Source organism: Fringilla coelebs (assembly GCF_963513975.1).
Source record: "Fringilla coelebs genome assembly, chromosome: 1".
Taxonomy (NCBI): domain Eukaryota; kingdom Metazoa; phylum Chordata; class Aves; order Passeriformes; family Fringillidae; genus Fringilla; species Fringilla coelebs.
Genome location: NC_140028.1, coordinates 61,319,527 through 61,340,958, shown reverse-complemented (window position 1 = coordinate 61,340,958; position 21,432 = coordinate 61,319,527). Strand labels below are relative to the sequence as shown.

The 21,432-nt window shown below is 43.4% G+C and overlaps 1 protein-coding gene across 2 annotated transcripts in view; it reads right to left on the bottom strand.

Moving 5' to 3' along the window:
- Positions 1 to 11,545: 11,545 nt before the first annotated feature.
- CARMIL1 (capping protein regulator and myosin 1 linker 1) overlaps positions 11,546 to 21,432 on the bottom strand; it is a 189,093-nt gene continuing 179,206 nt past the window's right edge. Inside the window, exons 35-38 of one of the 2 annotated variants that reach the window (XM_084207455.1) lie at positions 19,892 to 20,125; positions 17,127 to 17,261; positions 15,398 to 15,544; positions 11,546 to 12,583 (exon numbers count right to left, since the gene is read on the bottom strand). In XM_084207455.1, coding sequence (XP_084063581.1) covers positions 12,447 to 12,583; positions 15,398 to 15,544; positions 17,127 to 17,261; positions 19,892 to 20,125 — 653 coding nt within the window. In that variant the 3' untranslated portion in view covers positions 11,546 to 12,446. The remainder of the gene's footprint in view (positions 12,584 to 15,397; positions 15,545 to 17,126; positions 17,262 to 19,891; positions 20,126 to 21,432) is intronic. The other variant, XM_084207456.1, reaches the window with a different exon arrangement.

Genomic DNA, 21,432 nt, shown 5'->3' with positions numbered 1-21,432 from the left:
GGTGCTGCTGCTGCTGCCGGCCTTATCCCTCACCCTCGCTCGGCGGCGCTGCCTCTGCCCCGACCCCGCCGCCGGGCCCGGCTTTCAGGGCGGCGGCCCCGCCCCGGGGGCGGCCCCACGGGGGTCGCCGGGGGCGAGTTCTCCCTCTTCCCGGGGCGCATCCCACCCGCCCGGATCCCTCTCGGGGGTGCTCGGGTTGTGGCGGGAGGGAGCTCGGCCGTCGAGGTGGGCTGGAGCAGCCCGACCCCGCTGCCCCGCTCCGCTCCGGAAGGGCCGTGCGCCACTTGCAAACGACCTTTAAAGTTTCAGACCCCCCCGAACGAAGGCAGGAGTGCTGGAGGGAGATGTGAGGCTTCAGAGAAGTAGTGGAGTTTAAGGGGAGAAAAAGGAGTTTTCTGAAGCAGGTAACTCTCCTCGGTCTGTGAAAGCAGAGCAGAAGCAGGCAAAGTTCTCACCTTCTTATTCCTCACAGCTATCGGGTGGTGGGTATCCCTCACCAGAATGAGAAGGCAGAGGACAAACAGAAGTCTGGATCATCTTCCTCCTGCAATAAACCCCACAGAGAAACCGTGGGGTTTAAGGTCTTTGTGCATTATATTCATGATGGCCCAACTTGGGAATAGATTTGATTTGAATGTCACCTGTGAATTCACCTGCAGTGATTTTAGGCACCTGGGATTGAGCTGGTCTCCATGTGTGCTCCTAGAATCATTATTATCTCCTTTGAGACCCTTACAGTTATTTCTAGGTTGCCTTTGAATCATTATATACCTATTTTGGTTTTATTCACATAATGATTACTTTAGAGATGTTATCAGAAGCAGCAGAAAAGGCTTTTAAAAAGTATTTAATGTTTGTCCTGAGAATGTTCCTATTTCATCTGAGAGGGAAATAAAACCCCTCAAAACTCAGAGGAACTGAGTTCTGTTTTACTCAGAAAATTCTTTCAGGGAGATCACAACAGAGATCACACAGCAATGTCCAGCTTTTCCAGCCTGCAAAGAAAAAGGAGGTGCTGTAAAGCTTATGTGTTTAAACAGCAGCATGGAAGCATCTCAGTACAGGTATTCCCTGGACAGCAGCCTGGGATCATCTTTGGACCTCAGAAAAATTATCATCAAGATCTTAACACAACAGCAAGGCCACAAGCACTCCTTGGCCATGCTCAGGTGGGGAACCCCAGCCTGGGAGAGGAACTCATTAGGTAATGACATGGAAAAGTCTAAATTTTTTAGGGGACACCTGCCCAAGTCTCTTGCAGGCAAGAGTAGAGTCACTCTGCAGGTTTCTCTGTCATCTGTCCTTGCCTCACTGCCAAAAGTCAGGCCTTGCCTTAGATTGAGGGCTCCCTCATGGAACCCCTCCTTCAGTCTCTTCTCCCCAGTGTTTCCCACCATGGCTCCCTGGCAGTGGTGGCCTCATGTGCCCCTTGGTAGCTGCTTGATCTCCTGTGTGGAATTAGGGCACCTGGCACTGCTCCATGGCATGAAGGTCACTTTTTGGGGGCCATCTCTCTTCCCAGGACCCAAAGCACATCTACCCCAGACAGGGAGCATATTGATCCAGGTTTTTAGGAAAGAGATGTTCATCAGTTTCTAAAATGGTTTGCAACTTGGCTTTGGAAACCACCAGCATGGCTGATAACTGGTATTATGATCATGATAACTGGTTTCTTACTAAAAGATATCTTTAACAAAACTAACTTGAGGAAACACTACCCATGTTTTGAAATATTTTGCAAGTGGAAGCACCCTGCCATTTGGCAGGGATGGAGACAGTGAGATTTTATGGGATTAGATGCAAAGCTCAGGACACTGAGAAGAGCTTCTCACACCTGGTTCTCCCCCATGCTCTCATAGGAGGAAGAGCAGGCAAGAAGTGACACTTTGTTTAAACTACCTATATTTATCCAGCATCTCACACAATTCCAGTGAAACCAGGTCCAGTTTGGAGAGAAAAAAAGACCTTCAAATTTAAAGGACTTTCACAAGAGCTCAGTGTTACCTGTGCATGAGGATGTGGATCATATGTGTCCATCCATCTGAGCATCCTTGTCATCCCAGGCACTCTCAGTGCTGGCAGAGAGGAATTTTGATTTCACACAGCACCATACCTGCAAAGGGGGGAAAAGGGATAGAGATTATGGATTCCTCTTCTGACTGCACCAGCTGAGCCTTTGCTCTCCCCACAAAATCCTCTACTGGAATACCCTATAGATAAGGGGCCACCCCATAGATGCACAGCTTAGCTGCTCTACCCCACCTCAAGTATTGCACACAATGGATTTAGGGTTCTTAGGGGTGGAATTGCAAAATTTAACTGAAAGTGACTGGAACCAGGTAAATCCCAGCCTGCAGAGAGGATGTGGCTATCCTGCTGTGCGCCTAAAATGTGTTTAACTTCTCCAATTGCTTTAGGTGACTCAGTAAAGCCTGAATGAGAAGAAAAACAAACTAAACAAAAAACAGCTCAGAATAATTTTTACTCATCCAGCTGGACTTTCTGTGGAACACTGTAAATTTGAGGAGCATATTGAACTGTGGACCTAGTGGCATTAGTATTAAAGCAACACACTGAAGATAGCTGCTGTGTGTGCAGCTCATGTACCAAACTCAGCAAGCCTTGGCTTATTTCCTCAGAGGAATAAATAAGACTTAGAGGTAGGCAGTATTTTAAAAAGTAATGAACACTTTTGATTAAGGACTTGGCTTCAGCCTTGTGCTGTGCAGTGAAGTTCAAGGCTGAAGAGCTCAAACCTGTGTTTTGAAAAGCTTTAAAAAAAAATAATGTGCTTCAGTAGGTCCCTTGAGGCTGGAAGCATTTGCACAACCGTTGCCTGGTCCTGCTGTGGGTCAAGGAACCCTCCAGCTGAGGGCACCAGCAATGCTATTTTATTTAACTGATATTGATAATAAATTAATAAATGACAACTATTGCCAAGTAAAGAGCAAAATAAGGAGCTTGTGGCCAAACCCCAGCCTTGCAGAAAGGCTTAATCAAACTCTACATGGGAAAACATGGATAAAAGTGCAGGTTGTTGATCTGGAAACAAAAATGAGGGGCAGCTGACAAATGACTAATTCTTTGGGCCAGACTCAAAGTATTGATGTTGGGTTCCCATGAACAGACTAGAAAACAAAAAACCAAACCAAATATTTGGATTTGTAGTAGGACTTTGCTCCTCGCCTTTACAGAAGAAAATCCCAAATACATGCAGACACAGTTAAATGGAAATAATTTTCCTCATCAAATGGCTTCAGCTTCCCTCAGCTTTGCACTGACTGGAGACATTGAGGAAGCCAACACCAGCCACCAGCATTTCATCCTGCACTGGGCAGGTGGTTTGGGTCCTACATGGGTCCTGCATGGGTCCGCAGCCCAGATCCTTGGTGTGCCCCATTTTCCCTAGACCCTGGGGTTTGTATCAGGGCAGCAGGAGGTGGGTGTGCTGGCTGAGCTACTGTGCACTGCTTGGGCTGCCAAGGGTGGGGATGATGCATTCCTGCCCAGCAAGGGGTCTGTGAGCATCCCAGCAAAGGAAAATGCTGCCGGAGCAATGACAGGCAAACTGAAAGGAAATTGTAATGGAAATAATACAGTCACTGAAGCCCCCTACTATTCATACAGTTTATTGGAAATCAAGTCAGAGATGAAGCTGTCTGCTGCAGAAAAGAAATAGGCTCTTCTTTCCAACCCATCCTCAGATGGGTACAAACTGCTTATTAGCAGCAGACCCCCACCTTCCAACAAGGATGCCCTTCTCTTGCCCCTCCTTCCATCCTGCTCCCTCCCTCTGCCCAGCAAATCCCACATTCTTGTGCTGGGCTAGATCCTGGGTCCATCTTTCTGGCTCACTGGTACAGAGTGTGTGGGTTCAGAGTGCAAAGAAGGGCATTGATAGTTCAGGTCAGGTATTGATTGATGTGGTGTGACACAAAGACTACTATCCCACAGACATTTCCATCCAAAGATTCCCATCAAAGCTAAGTTTCTCCAGTCTTCCCAGCCAGCCTCCAAGTTGAGGCTTCAGTCCTCTGTTGTCTTCTTCATTTTCCACCAGCAATGGCATCCCTTGAGTGTTATAAGGAAGCAGACAACCTCTTCCCACAAGGACTCCACTGAAATGAGGGGTCAGGACATCAGAAGGGATCTGAGATTTCTCAAAAGAAAAGCTGATATTTTCCCCAGCTACATGCTGCTCATTGCTACCCAGGGACTGCAGTCTCAGTTACAGTTCATGACTTTCATTATTTCAGTCTTTGGATAGAATTTAATGTTGTCCAAATAAAGCCTGGGCTGTACAGCCTCCACAGCACTCTCCTCTGGCCTCTCTTGGGTCCTACTCACCTAAGCAAATGGGAAGGGAAGGAGGCATTCCTGGAACGATGCTAAACAGAGATTAGAGTTAACTTGACTCCTCCATTCAGTGAAACCAAATTGGATTTTCCAAGCTAGCAGCCCCTCTCCTTCCTGCCTTCTCTGGCTGGTATCAATCTAATTAAATACTCTATCTCCCATGCAGCTTTTTTATTCTCAGGTCAACTTACTGGAAAAGCAGAAAAAACAGGCTCTGAAGGATTGGATTCTGGGTCAGCTGGCAGAACTCATCATAAACAGCCAAAGCAGCATCAGCACAGAGGCATCAGAGCAAAAACCTCAACTCACGCCTGGGAGTGGCAGCATATCTGCTTTTCCATGCAGGCTTCCCAAACACGGGCACTTGGAACCTGCATGTAATAAATCCCTAGGACAGCTGATACAGGGGTGTCAAAGGCAGAGCAGCTTTCTAATTAGGCAGAGACTCTATCTGCAGGAGCTTCTTCAGTTTGCTGTGGGATATGGCATAAGAAATTAAGTCCTGTAATAACAGATCCCTCATAATGACACCATCTTCTGTGCAGAGACCCACAGATTGTTCTCCCTCTACTCAAAAATACAGCTCTTCAACTGTACTTTCACTCTTCAGCTTCTTGGTGCTGATGAGCATTGTTGCTCTCACAGCAATTCCTCTTTGGTACTTGGCATGGAGGGAATTTTTACCACAGGACACTAGCCCCTGCAGGATCTCCCTGATGCAGCAGGAGCAAGCACAGGTGAGAGGGCCCAGGAGGGGGTGAGCTGATTCTGGTTCTGGTTCCTTTTGAAGCAAGTGCCTCACCCTGTGGACCACCTTGTCCCTGGCTGCTGATTGAGAACTGGCAGCTTTGTCCTGGACTCAGAAGAAAAAGGAGCTTTATCAGGAGCTCAGCCATTGCCCTGCACCAGCCTTTCTCCATCAGCTGGGATTTCTCTCCTCACCACGTGACCCTGGAACTTGTAGAGCATCTCACGATCCCAAGGGGCACTCAGATTCAGTCCCCCCACTAGGCTGCTTTCTAGTGACTTGCCATCAGCCAACAAATCACTATTTGATTTATTTCCCTGCCCTGCAGATCACCCTGAAGCCTCACTTCTTCATTTCTTCACCCATTCAGATGCCTGTTCCCTAGGTGTCTGAATACACAGACTCTGCACAGCTCTGGAAGACTGCCCTCCAGACCTGGAGAAATCTCAGTTCCAGGAAGGGAAAAAAAGACTTCCACATGCAATGATAAGAGCAGCATTTTAAGATGCCAGTCACTGGCAGTGCCTGCTGAAACAAGGTGCCATCATGGCCTGAGGAACTCCAGGAGCACTGTCTGTTTAGTGAAGCTAATTGCTCGCAACCAAAAATGGGCACCCCCCTCTCTGTCCCCTTGGGAAGACACCCCAGCTGCTATGAAGTCCTGCCCTGCCTGTGGTCAGGAGGCTTTGGAAATGCTGGACACTAGGTGGAGGGTGGCTCAGGTGGCTCCAAAGGCACTTGCTAAGGTGCTGGCAAGAGTCCCCTGTTGGGAGGAGGCATGAGGAACTGCAGGAGGATGAGCACAGAGATGAGCAGGAAAGCTATGAAGGTGCCTGGCAGATCTTCCTATGATCCCTTACTTCTGGGATGAGGAGCTCATAAATTAGAAGGAAAGGTTGGCACCTTGTATTTATCTTCCAATTTTCAATAATTTGAAAATTTATTTTCAAACAAATTGAAAATTGCAATTTTCAATTCCATTTTCTTAGGATGCGGAAAGACTGCTCTGCTTTCCAGGCCTGATCAACAAGAGACCAGCATTAAATGATAATCTGTTACTCAGATTATCATTCATAATTATATTATAAATGATAATAATTATATTTATAATATATTAATTATGTTAACTCTGTGCTGTTTGTTTCTCCTCTGGCTCATGGCTCCAGGAGAAGCAAAGGACAGTGTTTCTACCTGAAACCTTCCCCAAGCTTCAGCACAAGCAGAGGATAATCTCCAGAGGTGGGATTCAGGCACAACCCACACAGTATTAGCATCCTTGGGCATGAGGAAAGCAGCACAGCTCTCATGAGTTGCAAACAGGAGCAGAGCCTTCTGCTGTTTTCCCAAAAATTATTCTCAGTACCTTATTTTGTTTGCAATAGGAGAGAGAAATCATCTCCACGTTAATCAATTAATAAGCAATGGTGGCGAGAAGTGCTGGTGGGAGCTCTGACATAAGTGTGGTGAGTTGCACAGATTTGTGACTAATGGGCTACATTAATTCCCAGTTTGTCTCAGCCTGGGTGGCTGGCTCGGGCAGAGGGGGAAGATTTTGGATGATTAGAATTCCCATTTTAGGAAGCAGCTATTTACTGTTGTTACTGCACATCAGGGAATACTTTTAAAAGCTCAAAATGTATCAGTCAGATTTTAACCTCCTTTAGCAGGGAGTGGGAAGTAGGTCATGCAGTTGTGGTACAGAGCTGAGTTCATACTGGCACACAGCCACAGCCCTTCTTCAGTGCCTCTCAGAGGGGGAGGCGCTCCCACTGTGTACATCAGGGGTGAAATTCCTTGCCAGCAAAATCTGAAAACCAGATTTAAGAGCAGAAAAGAGCAGAGCAGCTCTGTCCAGAAGAGCTTTTTGCCCCGATTTCCTAAAGGTGGATCAGTTAGGTGCAATTCTGAACTGAGATGCTCATGGTAAGACCCCTTCCAGGGCAGCATTTCTAAGTGGATGACCAGGGCTGCTGGTCCTTCTCTCTTGTTTGCTCATACAGAATGTACACATGCTTATGTGCATGGGGTGAAGCAGAGGGCCTTGCTGTCACCTCAGATGCTGCCTCCCCTTTGCTGTTACCCCTAAATATGGTAAAGGCAACTGCTCTCTTGTCTGACAGCAGTCATGGCCCAGGGACCAAGCCATGGTGTCACACATAACCCCAGCTAGAGCCTCTGAGCCCTTCCTATGTGACCAGACTGTGCAGCACAGCACTGTGGAGATGCTCTCAGCTGCAAGGGGAATGAATGCCAGCAGCATGCCTGGGAGGCAGGCCACCTCTTCTCCCATGCCAAACTCTGCTCCCACTGCTGCCAGCAAGCTGCTAGCACAGCACCAGTGTGTGACAGGAAGGAACACAGAGCATTGGTGATACTCAAAGATATTATGGATGCCCTGGGAGAACAAGTTAGCAACCCTTTCAGTAATACCTCTGACTGATCTCTGTTCAGTCTCTCAGGAACTTCAGGAATCCTTGCCAGTGACAGCCCACTAAAGCAGCTGAATGTGGCTTCTGGGCTCTGCCCCTCACCTCCCAGAGAAGCATATGGGCCAGGATAGGCAGGGATCACAGGAGGCCACCCCCAGAGCAGCTCAAGCAGCAGGGAGGAAATGAGAAATGAGGGTTCTGCCAGCTATGCACCTGCTTGGAGGGCCCATAGCTCATGGAAAGGCAACACCTTCCCTGCTCTGAAAGGATCCCCCCAAACCTCCTGGCTTGGCTTGGCACTATGGGACAGTGGTTGTTCCTTTCCTGAAACACACTGGAACTTGCCCATGGTCTCTATGAGCTCAAGATACTGAAAATAAAAGTCATTATTTATGAAATGCAGAAGAGGTACAAGAGGGATGCTCTGGATGCAACATGAATTCTTTTCAGTTAGGCTGATAGTGCTGGATGTGCCAGGCAGAAAGAAAGAAAAGAAATGAAAACCTTCACTCCTCCCCACCCCCAAAGCCACACACACAAAAAGCCAAACCCCAGGTCTTCAAGAGCTCTCACTAACACTCCTTTATAGTTGTTTCTCTACCACTCAGCCTGCCCACAACACACTGATGGCTGGAATAAAGATGAATGGCTTTCCATAACTAATATGGAAAAACACTGATGTCTAATGAAATCCTTATACTCCGGCAAACAAATGTTACAGCGCTAAAGCTTTTCTTCTTCTTAACAGCACAAACACATGCTTTGTCTACAGCATTTGTGTGGTTCAGCATTGTGGGTTTACTGATACTGGGGTGATGAGCACACACTACTGCTGTGGTTTCTCACAGCAGGAGCAGAACACTATCACAGATAACTGATGAGAAGAGCATCAAGCACAAGTAAGAAATCCTCAGCAACTAACTGCCTTGGAAGTTATAGACTATTTTAAATTTTTGTCTTAATACCACAGTCCTTGGTGTAATATTCTTCAATTCACAAAACCAATAGAGCAACCCTTCTTGCATACTTACGATTCTAAGAATGTTGTATTTTCTATGAGAAAAAAATTGGAGTTTATTAATTAATAATTTACTTCTCATTTATAGTACAGATATCTGAATTTTTCCTTTGCAACTTGTCATTTGTTCTTACTGATGACAAATAAATCAAAAGTAGTGTTCCAGATTGCAAGGCAAGACGTATTATTCTATTACCATCTGTATGGCAGTTGTCTTTTGTCAAGTGGGCAGTTTGCCTTATCTCTCTCTCTGAGTGATCACAATCACTCCTTCTTCCATCTGCTGATAACAGGCTATTGAATGTCACTGCACGGCTGACAAGAACTATAACATCCCATTGTGAGATGCTCCACCCAGAGGGAGGAGCCAAGCCTTGCTACACAGATAGAAACTGGAGATCCTGGAGCAACTGCACGGCTTCTCCACCGGATTTCCCAGAGGAACAGCAGATACCTTTTCTTAGGAGGAAGGCTACCCCCTTTTCTACAGGACCTCTGCCCCAACAGAACCACACCTGACACTCCAGGAGCCGCATTTCCAGCTGGTCTGCTACCAACAGGGTGTCAGGTTGAGTTCTGACTCTGTCACTGTTGTTCCAGTGTACTGCATTGTTTATTTTATCCTTTTATTTTTCTTCCCTATTGAAGAACTTATATTTCCTGATCCCATATTTTTTGCCTAAAAGCACCTTGATATTAAATTTATAGCAATTTGGAGGGGTGTGGAGGGTTTACATTCTCCATTTCAGGGGAGGCTCCTGCCTTCCTTAGAAGACTCCTGTCTTTTCAAACCGAGAAAAGCAGATATGTGGATATGAAGAATCTTTCTTAATAATTTTAGATAAATGCATAATTTGAAGCCAGGGCAAACAGGAAGGAACCTCCAGCCTTCAAGACCTCTTTCCAACCATTTTGAAGCCTACTTTTGAGATGAAACACCTACCAACTGCTTCTAAGATGGTTTGTTTTGGCTTAGCAGCCAATCATAGAGCAATAGGAAAAGTGACAAGTTTCCAAAACGAGAAGGAAAACAAAATCTTCCAATTTCAATAGAGATAAATTTTGGCAAGCTTTGGTGCATATTCCTGCACTTAATGGAATGCTATGCCTTTTGATGGCTTTCACTTTGGCAAAGATTTGTTTTGTTTGGTTGGTTTTTTTTTTACGTATCCGTGCCATGTCCCTCATATCTTCCCTTTCAAGTTGTGTCTTCCTCCTTGATTTTTCCCCTGCTTTTGCAAAGTCTGTCAGGTTAGTCTTGGCCTTTTTTGGTCCTTTGCACCACACCTGATATAATCCCAGTCCATTATCTTGTAGTCACTAAATTTCCCCATTTTTTTTTTCCTTCACTTTTTCCCTTTGATGGTATCTCCATTCCAGAGTGTAAGTCTGTCTTTTCTGCTTGGGCCTTCAAGGGGATCAATTTTGGCATGATTTAGTGCATGTCCCTGCAGTTGATGGCATGCCATGCCTTTTGATGGCGTTCAATTTGGCGAAGACTTTTATTTTTGTTGTTTCTTCTTTAAGTCTCCATGCCATGTCCCTCATATCTTCCCCTCCAAGTTGTGTCTTCCTCCTTGATTTTTCCCCTGCTTTTGCAACATCTGTCAAGTTAGTTTTGGCCTGATTTGGTCCTTTGTACTGAACCTGATGTAATCCTGATCCATTTTCTTGTAGTCACTAAATGTCCTTTTTTTTTTTTTTCCCTTAAATTTTATTTTCTCTGAGGGTATCACCATTCCAGAGTCTTCTAAAGCACTTCTTGTCTCCTTCAGATGTAAGCAAGGATCAATTTTAACAAGCTTTGGTGCATGTCCCAGCAATTGATGGCATGCCATACCTTTTGATGGCCTTCATATATATATATATTCTCTCTATATATATATAGAAGAAAAATTTTTTGTTGTTTTTTTTTCTTTTCAGTATCCATGCCATGTCCCTCATATCGTCCCCCCAAAACTGTGTCAACCTCCTTGATTTTTACCCCCCTTTTGGAACATCTGTGAAGTTACTTTTGGCCTATTTTTGCCTTTTGCACTGAAATTCATTTCCTCCTAGAGCATTTCCTGGTAGTCACTAAATCTCCTGATTTTCAGAGTTTTTCAGATATTGTGCAATTGCATTTCCTTTGACCATAACCACAGTGTCATTTTCTTGTAGTCCCCCAATATCCCGATTTTCAGGATTTTTGGGATTTTTTCAATTCCATTTCATTTGATGATAACTTCTTTCCAGAGGGTGTGTAAGTCCTTTTTGCAGTTCCGCAAGATTTCCTTTCGCTTCAAGAAAGGAAATTTAATTTCCTTTCCTTTCAGGAAAGGAAACCTTGCAATTTCAATGGGGATCAATTGGGAATGCTTTGGTGCATGTCCCTGCAGCTGATGGTATGCGGAACAGAAAAAAAAGACCTAAAAACACTCTGGAAAGGAGATATGACCAAATGAAATGCAATTGAAAAAAAGCCAAAAAAATCCCCAAAATAGGGAGATTTAGAGACTATAAGAAAGTGGTCTGGGAGGAAATGAAGTGCAGTGCAAAGGACCAAATCAGGCCAAAACGAAGCTCTCAGATGTTGCAACAGCAGGGGGAAAATCAAGGAGGAAGACACAACTTGGAGGGGAAGATATGAGGGACATGGCATGGATAATTTAAAAAAAAAAAAAAATCTTCGCCAAAGTGAAAGCCACCAAAAGGCATGGCATGCCAACAACTGCATGCCAGCAACCAAAGCATGCAAAATTGATCCCCCTTGAAGGCCAAAACAGAAAAGAAGGACTTAGGAACACTCTGGAATGGAGATACCATCAAAGGTACGATGTCTATATGTCCCTTTCAGCTGGAACAGGCAGTTTACTAGAAGCCAAAAAAGTATACAATTTTTTTCTTGACTGCACACTTTGCCTCTGTGACCCAATGCCAGCATTCAAAGATCAGAGACCATCAGATCACAAGCAGTGCTGTAAAAACGAAGACTAGTATTTCAGTTGTAAAATCTTTTTTTTATTGTTACAAATATACATATGAATAAAATCCCTTCAACCTGTAATGTAAGTGGGTATCCGTGAAATTTGCATCCCCTCCCTCAAAAGCTGACATGTTTTTACAGATGTTGAACTATGTTTCTCATAGAATTACACATTGAAATGAAGCTAATATGCAGACAGAACCAAGGAAGGCCTCCAGAAAACACCAATATTAATAAAATTTCAATTGCTCTCATTCCAATCAACTATATACATTAATATACGAATGTGGAAGCATACCATGGTTATACATAATCTAAATCCTTCTCTGTTGTGCTTTCTGACAGTACACAAATGTAAGCATTGGAGCTTTATATACAGTAGGTGAACAGGAAGAAAGAAGCTCCCTATGGGAGAATGTAAAAACCATACCCAAGCATTTAATATATATACTCTATACAAATTATTTTATTAGTGTGCTCTTTTAATATAATTACAATGTGCAATTGCATACCGCAAGAATATATTTATAGGTAAGTCACGTGCAGATCTGACACATTTACATTCAGCAGTACAACACATTACCTGCTGTACAGTGTATTAGTGTAAGACAGTGTCCAGTTAATTTGCTTTGCTTTCTAAATGCCCTAATGCAGGGCACTCCTTGTAGCTGCTTCAGAGAAATTCAAGTAGAATACATGAAAGAATAGCTGGCTTTAGGCAAAGGCATGGGAAGGAATGCCTTGCACTGTACACACCAGAAATTAAGGACCGAATCAATGCCAGGTGTATTGTAAGTCATGACTGGAAGATCAGGTTTTCTGCATGGAAATGTACCTGTGGTGAAAGAGCAGCTGACTAAAAGGGCTGTTGATTGCTGAACCCTGATTGTTATGAAAAGCTCTTGCGCTACAAAGCACTTGTACTGATTGCTAAATAAAAATAAAATCTTTATCTGCTTCTTCTCCAGAGTCACTGGACTTGCTTCCCTGATGGCCGTCTTTACTTAAGGACCTCTGCTTCAGTTCCTGGAACTCATGAGACTGCTGCCCAGGGCTTCTTTTTGCAGCTGCATGAAACAGAAACAGGACTTACTAATGATTGCAGAAGAGAAGGAAAGAAAAAAAAAAACAATTAAAAAAGTCATCAATGCACATGGGAAGTGCTCCTGATACCACTGAATTAATTTGCACTAGGAAGAGTAGCATAGGCCCATTAATTCTTCATGCCAGAAAAAGGTGAGAAGAGAGAGTTTGAGCAAGCTTTATTCCACTGGTTGGTTGGCTGGCAAGCAGGCAAACTTGAAACATGACACTTAGTATTTCACTGTGACATGGACAAACATTACAGTTAGAAACGGCCTGGAAATTTTCTTCTCATCACACACACTTCCAAACCAAAACAGCATTTTTTTTCCAGCTGGGATGGATCTCAGACAGTGCACTCCTGACTGCTCAGGCTGATGGATGTGCCTGCTGGGCACCCCTCAGACCCAGTGAAGCACATCTCGGGCAGACCTGTCTCTCTAGCAGGACATATCTGTGTTCTCCTTTTTGACTCAGCAGGACAGAGGTTCACCTCAGCATCCAAGTTACCCAAACTTCTTCTCCCTGCTCCACTACACTTCCAGGTCCCAATGTCCTCCCTGTCCCTTGATAAGAAGGACACCCATGGCTCTGCACCTTGCTGTACTTGGCAATGGGGAAAGCAGGAGGCCATATTCACTTCCCATGATCTAAATGCAAACAGTACACATTTTGTTCACCCAGCACTCTGAAATATCCATAAAGCCAGGGCTTTCTCCAAACCCATAAGCTTCAAAATAAATTGGAAAAGAAGGTTATAAAATCTTATTGAGATTCCTGGCCTACAACTGCTATGGTAACAAGATGGTTATACACATCAACCAGGGTGACCTTACCCAAGGACTGATAGCATTACAAATCTCATACTTGCACTTGAAGTGAAACTTCAAACACACAGCGGACCTTAAATGTGACCTTGCTGCAAGTCACCTTGCTTCACTCCCACAAAATTAAATGTTGTCATTACAAGACCTTCTTTGCTCCACCATTTCAGGTAGGGATGGTTGGCTTTGGTTCACACTGATCTTTGTTCCTGACCACTTTTGTGAATACCTCTCTTGACACGCACCAGGAGCTGCTGTGGCCATGCAGCACCACCTCTCCTTCCCCATGTACCACTCACCTGTAGCCTCACCACTGCAGGGAACAGCCTAGCCTGTCCCCAGCATGCAGCCGCAGCCACAGCAGCAGCCTGTCACCGACCATCTCTGTGGCCATTTCTAAGTGTGGCAGGCTGTGTCATGCACTGCCAGGAATGTGGGAAGTACAGAGAGGGATCTCAAGGCAGCCAAATAATTCTACTGTCTCCAAAATACCTGTTTTCTCATTTGTGCTAGCCAAAATATGTGAGGAAATAAGGGCCAGCAGCTACACACACACTACATTCTTACCCTGGCATTACAAGCTGGGAAACAGGAAGGGATTTTGAGAAAGTGTTTAAAGCTATTTCACAGAATTGGAGAGGATTAGCCTGTAAAAAATATTCAGGCATTTCTACCTTCCAAAATGCCATTGTTTTTCAAAGAAATAGGTTTTTCAAAGAAATAGCCTGGAAAATTTTTGAGTCATCCTTGATACCAGTACCTCCTAATAATTACCTGGCCTTTGTCTGGCCTTCACTGACTTCAAACAAAACCCAAAACACATCCTGCAGCAGCCATTTTAGTTTATGGTCTGATAAATATAGGCAAGTAGTTTGCCTCATAAATGACTGAAAGATGTATCAGGCATTTAAGTCCACATAATGCAAGCAGGCTTCTGCCAGAAGAGCTTACCCTCACCTCGATGAAACCGTATACAACACAGGTGACCTGCAGCAGTCTATGGCAGGATCCCAGCTTACAAAACTTACTTTGTCAGAGAGGTATCTCAGAATGAACTAAAATATAATATTTTGATTATGATAGGGAGGGGAGATTCCCAGTTTGGATGGACTAAGTTTGATTCTATAATACAAAAAGGATAAATTTTGGCCTGTGGAAAGGTTATGTAATGTCTTATAAACAGAAAAACTGTGGGTAAATGGAATTGCATAAGATGTTCAAATAAACAATTAAAATACCTTAGAAAAAAAAGTAATTTTGAACAACTGTTCAAACCAACCATTTAAGAGGTAAAGAAACATATAAACATGTACCATTTGAGAACAGGAGCTTTTATATTTTAAAAGCACATAAAATAAATGAATATTTTTATAGCCTACTGAATGAGCTCACTGTGAGTCAAAGCTGCTCCTTTGACTAACAGTGCTGGGCTTGGGTTCTTTAGGCGGTATTTTTCTTTGCTTTTGCAACTGAAAATCAAAGTAAGAATAAATAATCCGATTTTCCCAGTTCTCAAATGGTTTTGTGAGGGATGCACTGAAACTGGCACTAACAATATTCAAGCTGAAATGTTTTTTGAAACACTAAAGTACATGATCTTAGAAATGACAAGTGTGCAAGCACAGCAAGCAGCAGCCAGCCTACCTGCAGGAGGCCAGTGCTGCTGCACTGAGCAGTCACAGATAGTAGTGAGTGCTCTTCTGCAGAGGGGCTGCATGTGCTGGATGGGACTGGTCACTGGAGTTGACACAAAGGAAAAATGCACAAAACATGTTTTATCTGTGAATTTTTTCATGCCATGTAAATCCCATGAGGGCAGAAATATTATTAGAACCCTATGAGATTTTTTACCTTTCTCATAATGACAGGTGACAAACCCACACCCTTCTGTGGTTTCTTTGCTATTACCATTTCTTAACAATTGTTAGTGCCAGTTATCAAGCACCACCATGATGAAAAATGAAAACTTCTAACCAGAAGTTGGCTGTGCCATCCTCTGCCCATGCACATTAGCTTCCTCTTCTGCACTGGTAGAATACTGCCCCGGAGTGGTTGTCACGCTGCCAGATGGCTTGGCACAGTCAAGAGCTGCATCTCTTTTTTGACAATCTCCTGTTTGCTCTAGCAAGGAAAAGGATTTGTTTATACTCCTAAGCTGTTCTGTAGGCCCACATACAGAAGGTAATATGAAAATTTTCACTTATCCGACCTATTTAATCAATTATTCAGAGAGCAGTAATCAGTATGCCATTTGCTTGTTTAAATGTAGTTCAGATATCTTGAGGTGTTGGTAACTGCAGCCTGATCTCACAGCTGCACAGTGCAAAGAGGCTTATTTTCATTGTCCCATGAAGTACAGTTTAAATCATCAACATAAAGCAATTTCACAATCAAGTATCATCTAATTTGTATCTTTATTTCACAGGAGATTTAATTTTGTTACTAACTCGGACAGATTTGCAGTGATTTACCAGTTGCAGAAATAAACTGAACATGCTAGCCTGAAGAGAGGCAGAAAGCAAGGACAGAGGAATGGCTAAGTGTGGAAGTAGGACAGTAATGAATAAAAAAGAAAACATGAAAAGAAATAAAAATAAAATAAACAGAATTTACTCTTTCCCAAACAACTTCATGCAAAGACCAGCAGCTCCTTAAGGACCTGGCAAGTCTAAACTATTATTGATAAAATATGTACAGTGCCATATAGAGCCGAATAGAAAAGTCTGTGTTTGACTGGAGAGGCTTAAGGGAGCAAGGAGTAAGAAAGCACAGTGCCTGACTTCTGTTGCTTTTGGATCTGGACTTCTGGATCATCTGAATGATGACAGTGGGCTCTGTAGGCAGCACAACTTCTCAGTCTTCACGACCCAGCACTATGTAGCTACTTCACCTCATTTTTTCCCATTTTATGCTGTGAAAATCTGCTGTCCGAGTGTGAAAGGGCACCCCTTTGCTTCACAGCTTAAATGATGGGAATCACCTTAGATGTCTTTATTCAGGAGAGACCTGGGAAGGAAGACATCTCACCCCCAGATTTTAAACATCATCACTTGTGCCAGCTAACACCACGGCGAGCAACATTCCTGTGACTACTTCTCCACACACCTTATGCTATCAGAGGAACCTTGAGCTCTTCTGAGAATCAACTCAGGGCATGAAAATGCATCAGCAAAAGTAGAAATCCAGCGCACACATGAAAATCAGCAAAGAGAAGAGAGCAGCCTACTGTGGTGTATAAAAGATAGTAGGTACCAAGCCTTGCCCTGGCACACTTATTGCCCAAAGACAGGGAGGCGAACTCAGTCAAGTGCAGAGACCAACAGAAAGGAAAACAAAGAGAGCAGTGAGCTGGCTGCGAGGAATAAAGTTATGGCTGCTCCCCTGGAAACATGCTGAACCACAGAGCTGCATTTCACATTATTGTGTGAAATTTCACATTATTGGTCTGAACATCTTCATTCAGACCAAACCAACCATAAATGTACACATGAATCCCTTAATTGTTCAGCTACATTATTACTACCCAGGGATTAATTGTTTATTTGATTTGATCAAAGATAGGTGAATAGGTGACCAGATACATTTTCCCTGCTTTTTGCACCTTCATATGCATATCCCTCTTCCCTTCCACATGAAAACAAATCAGGAGACACTGACACATCAAATTTCACTAGAAGACACCAGGTTACACAAATACTCCTACCTTCTTGAGAAAATGATCTGACTGAGGGGCTGCTCTGACCATCCTTTTCTTTATCAGAAGGAACTTTCTTCAGCACTGGTGGAAGTAGGGCAACTTTTGGGGAACTGGGGCCGGAGGGAGACTCTGGAGCATCCTCTGTGGAGTACCACAAACAAAAGGGTGAGAAGGAAAAATTCTATCTACTGTGAAGCTCACAGAAACAGTTCTTTATGATGGACCAAACTGCAACATAATACACAAACAAAAAACAGCCAGAACCTGTCAGAAAAAGAAGGATTCAGGAATTTACATTACAAGAAGAGAACAAATTGTATGGATGGGTGAAAGACTTTTAGCAGTCAAACAGAAGATCTCAATTTCAGCATTTTTCATGTGTGCTGCTATTGTAGTGCAAATAGAAATCTGATGCGACCGTGTGATTTACCTGCAAGATATAAGTAGAAATTTGTAAAGAACAGCTGAAAAAAAAGTGGATGGATTTCTGGAAATATTTGTTCTAGTTATATTTGTGCTGTTCTGAAACATAATAAACTCATCAATTCAGATGTCCTGTTTCACAATGATAAGGTCTAAAAGTGAACCACAAAAAAAAATTACATAAAAAGCATTACAGAACTCTGTACTTCCATGAATAACTTCCCAGAGCATAACACAAGGGCATCCATAAAGAGTTGCCTAAAGGAAAAAAAATACTTCAGTCCATCTTCTGGACTGAGAAAATCTGAAACTTAAATCTATAGTTTAAAACCATCAGGATATCTTGTTTCTCTAAAAGGCTGGATATGGATTATGTAAGGCAAGCTGACTACCATCTTTACAGGAAGACCTTTTCAGTCTTACACTCCACAGGCCTCATTTGCACAGTAGGGAAGTACAGCCACAGTGGATTATTAAGTTTTTTTATTAAGATTATTAAGATTTTAAGTTTGCTTTTCAGGAAGTAAACATATGTACATAACAGAGGAACTAGAAAGACAGGTTAGCATTGACAGAAGAACAAAAGGAAGTCAGAGTATCATCTGTACTATGTATTTGTAAAAAGAGTTAATTCAGTTGCATACTAGAAATTAATCAAAATTTATCTCTACTAAGGAGAGACCACAAGAGTCAATGGTTTCACTTTCAGCACAGGAAAGTCATGAGCTTCCCAAATGCAATTTGGTATGAAACAGATGATACAGTAATTCTTGGACCTTCTCCATGAGTTTGATATGCCCGTGAGGCCACTTGCTTGGGAAAGCTCAGTATCAACACAAGGAGGAGCACAGTGACTGGCAAACACAGCTAGATACAGACTTTCAGTCTTTGACAATTTGTGGACATCTGAGCTGTGCTCCTTTGCACCCAGATTACTTAGCAAAAAATTTGCTACTATTTGTGTGGCCACAGTGCTGGAAACAACAGCGAGAGCAAGAACACAGAAAGGATGATTGCTTGGTTTTCTTCATCACATTGCCTGAGCATCCTTAGGCAGTGGGTTACTACAAGTACTAGGACAGAAGTTAGACTGCAACAGAGCTGAGCTGCTTTTACTATCGACCAAAGAGCTGGCTTATTATGGGTAAGTATTAATTACTCCCTTGTGTTAAATCCACAGTATGCTCTCTCTGCAGGAAATAGGAGCTGGCAGAAACAGACAGCTCAGGTCTTCCTGACTGCCTATTTTACAGACTGAGCATCACTAAATAATCCATGCCCTCCCTGCTGCATTCATCTTCCTGAGCATCTAACTCGACATCCCTCACTTCGATGACCATTTCTAAAATGGTCAATAAAATAAATGTAAATCCACCTAAAATCTGAAGGTGATTTTGTATGTGAACAACATTCTGCCCACTGGAGTGCAGAGACTAAGGAAGGCTCAGGTTTCACATCAAGGGCAGGAAGGAGGCTGTAACATCCCTTTGACTCCTCATCCTTATCAGAAATTACATCATTCTAAGGTCAACAGTGATTATGGGAAAAGTCAAGAGGGCTGCAAGACCTTACCCTGCTCATATTTTTCACTCCCTGGCAGCTAAAGAGCTATATTTCATGTAGATACTTGGGAAGTCTGTAACTGGCTTTTAATTTCCCTCAATTGCAGTGGCTGTACTTTGGGAAGAGGAGGTTGTGACACTGGCCTGCTAAACAGCAGACAGACAAATGCATGGGAGATGTGCTGAAACATTTTCCCCTATTGGAAACCTTAAGATAATATCTGGGCAGAAAGCAGTCTTACAGGGTTATAAAAGCCCAGTTACAATTATTTTCAGTCAAAAGCAAAAAGGAAATAAACAAAGGCTAAACAAAGAAAAAGTAAGAGTCAGATGGTTTGTACAAGTTATTGAGAAACAGGCAAGCACTTGAGGGGCTAAGAGCAGCCTGCCACAAAACCCCAAGGACTTTAGTATATAGAGCCAGGTTTTTAGAGAAAACACATTTATTTTTGTCAGTGCTACTACAATAGGGCTTTGATGCTGAAGCAGCTTTCAATGCTCACCTCTTCTGTGATAGCAGGCTAACTCAAAAACAGCTCTGCCACTGCCCCTTCTGCTTCTCACACTTTACTCTTGAGGATCACAGATTAAACCATTTTAATAAGTTTATTTGATTTAGGGCAAAAGTAGGTGGAAAAGAAGGATGTGAGTAAAGAGCAAGGCAATGAAGAACCTGTCCCTCTCTTTTTGACTTCTGTCCAGGATGTGGCAATGGCTGTCTCCAGCACAGCCCACACGAACAGCACCCACAGCTGGGGATAACAACTGCCCAGAAGAGCTTCTCACCAGTACGAGAGGCAGAGCGTGGTTTCTGTGGCACTGTGGGTCGTCCTGCCAGGCTGGGCTTTGTTGACTGCAGTGGGGGCTTTGGACTAGTTGGTGTATTGGAAGAACTTCTGGCCTTTGCACCAGCTTCTGCCTTTGGTTCAGCTTTTGAATTTTTTTCTGAGGACGCTGAGATGGAGTCGCCTTTACTGGATGCAAACCGACTCTCTGGAAGGGTCTGCTGTTGTTTAGGCACTGAAATAAACAGACACATAAAATAAAGTCTGCTGCAGCACAGAAGGATCCATGCACAGCTATAGTCCTGTGGAAAACACCACCACAAGCTAACACATGCACTGCTGTGTGTAAGAGGATCCCCAATGTCTTATTCAAAATCACTGCAAGCAAAGCATCTAAACCTGCTAATTTTGACATGCGCTAAGATTTGTGATTCAATTGCCCAATGCAGCAATTGCATGTCCCCCTTTTTAATATATTTAAGATGATGGCTAGCTGGACCCTATTCCTCCTTCATATTTCTAGGAGCAGATGGCACAGCCTACCTGCTGAGAAAACAGTGATGGGTCAGTGGAAAAAGCTGCTCTTGACTGTTTTGTGTCTCTACAGATATAAGGCTGGGTTTCCAAGATCAACAGAGAAATCCTGGCCCAGAAAATAAATCCCAAGTGTGTGACCAGCAGGCTACAGGTTTTTATTTGTTGCTTTTAGCAAGCTCTAGAAGAGATTTTGAAACTCAGCCCAGATCAAAGTATTCTTTATATAGTATTTTGATTTGTCTAATAACACTGTACATGGCTTACAGTTTAGCTCTCCTACACACATTAGTAGGTTTACTAACATGTTGTTTATCCCAAAGAAAGACCAAAGTATTTAGAGATCAATTTACAGGGACTTGCAAGCAGTAAGTCAGTCCCATCTAGCTGTGCAAGCTGGTAAAAAGCCTGCAGGACTCCAGGTTGCTAACAAGCAAAAAGCTTTCCTACTCTGCAGCTTTCAGGAGGTAGAAGGCTTATATCTAGCAGTTTCAATGATAATCTTGGAACTTGTTTCTTAGCCTGGGACTTTCAACAGTTTTCACATCTTTAATCTCAGGAGAGAATTTCAGACTAACTGAAATGCAGACTGGTAGCCTTGGTACTTGGCAGAACCAAGTGTGTGCTCACAGATGCTGACTTGACCTACCTAGCTGCTATTCCCATTCAGAAAGCCTACTGAACATGGAAGTGCTGAGCACAGACATTTTAACGGCAGTGGGAGGAAGGGAGGGAGAGTGTTTATGCATTTTGTTGCAAGCCAATCTCCAGCATGTTTTTCCAGCCTATGTAACTGTTTTCCAGCCCAGCTGGAGTTAAACTCTGGCAAAGCAGACAGCTGTATGGTGCACAGAGATGAGTGTGAGTGCGTGACAGGGAGAGTTTGCGTCTGCACACGTGAAATACTTTCTTGCTGCAAGTGAAACAGCGGGACACCACCTGCACCTGTGCCTGTGTGCATACAAAAGAAGCAGGCAACATCCACATACAAAGCAAGGAATAAAACCC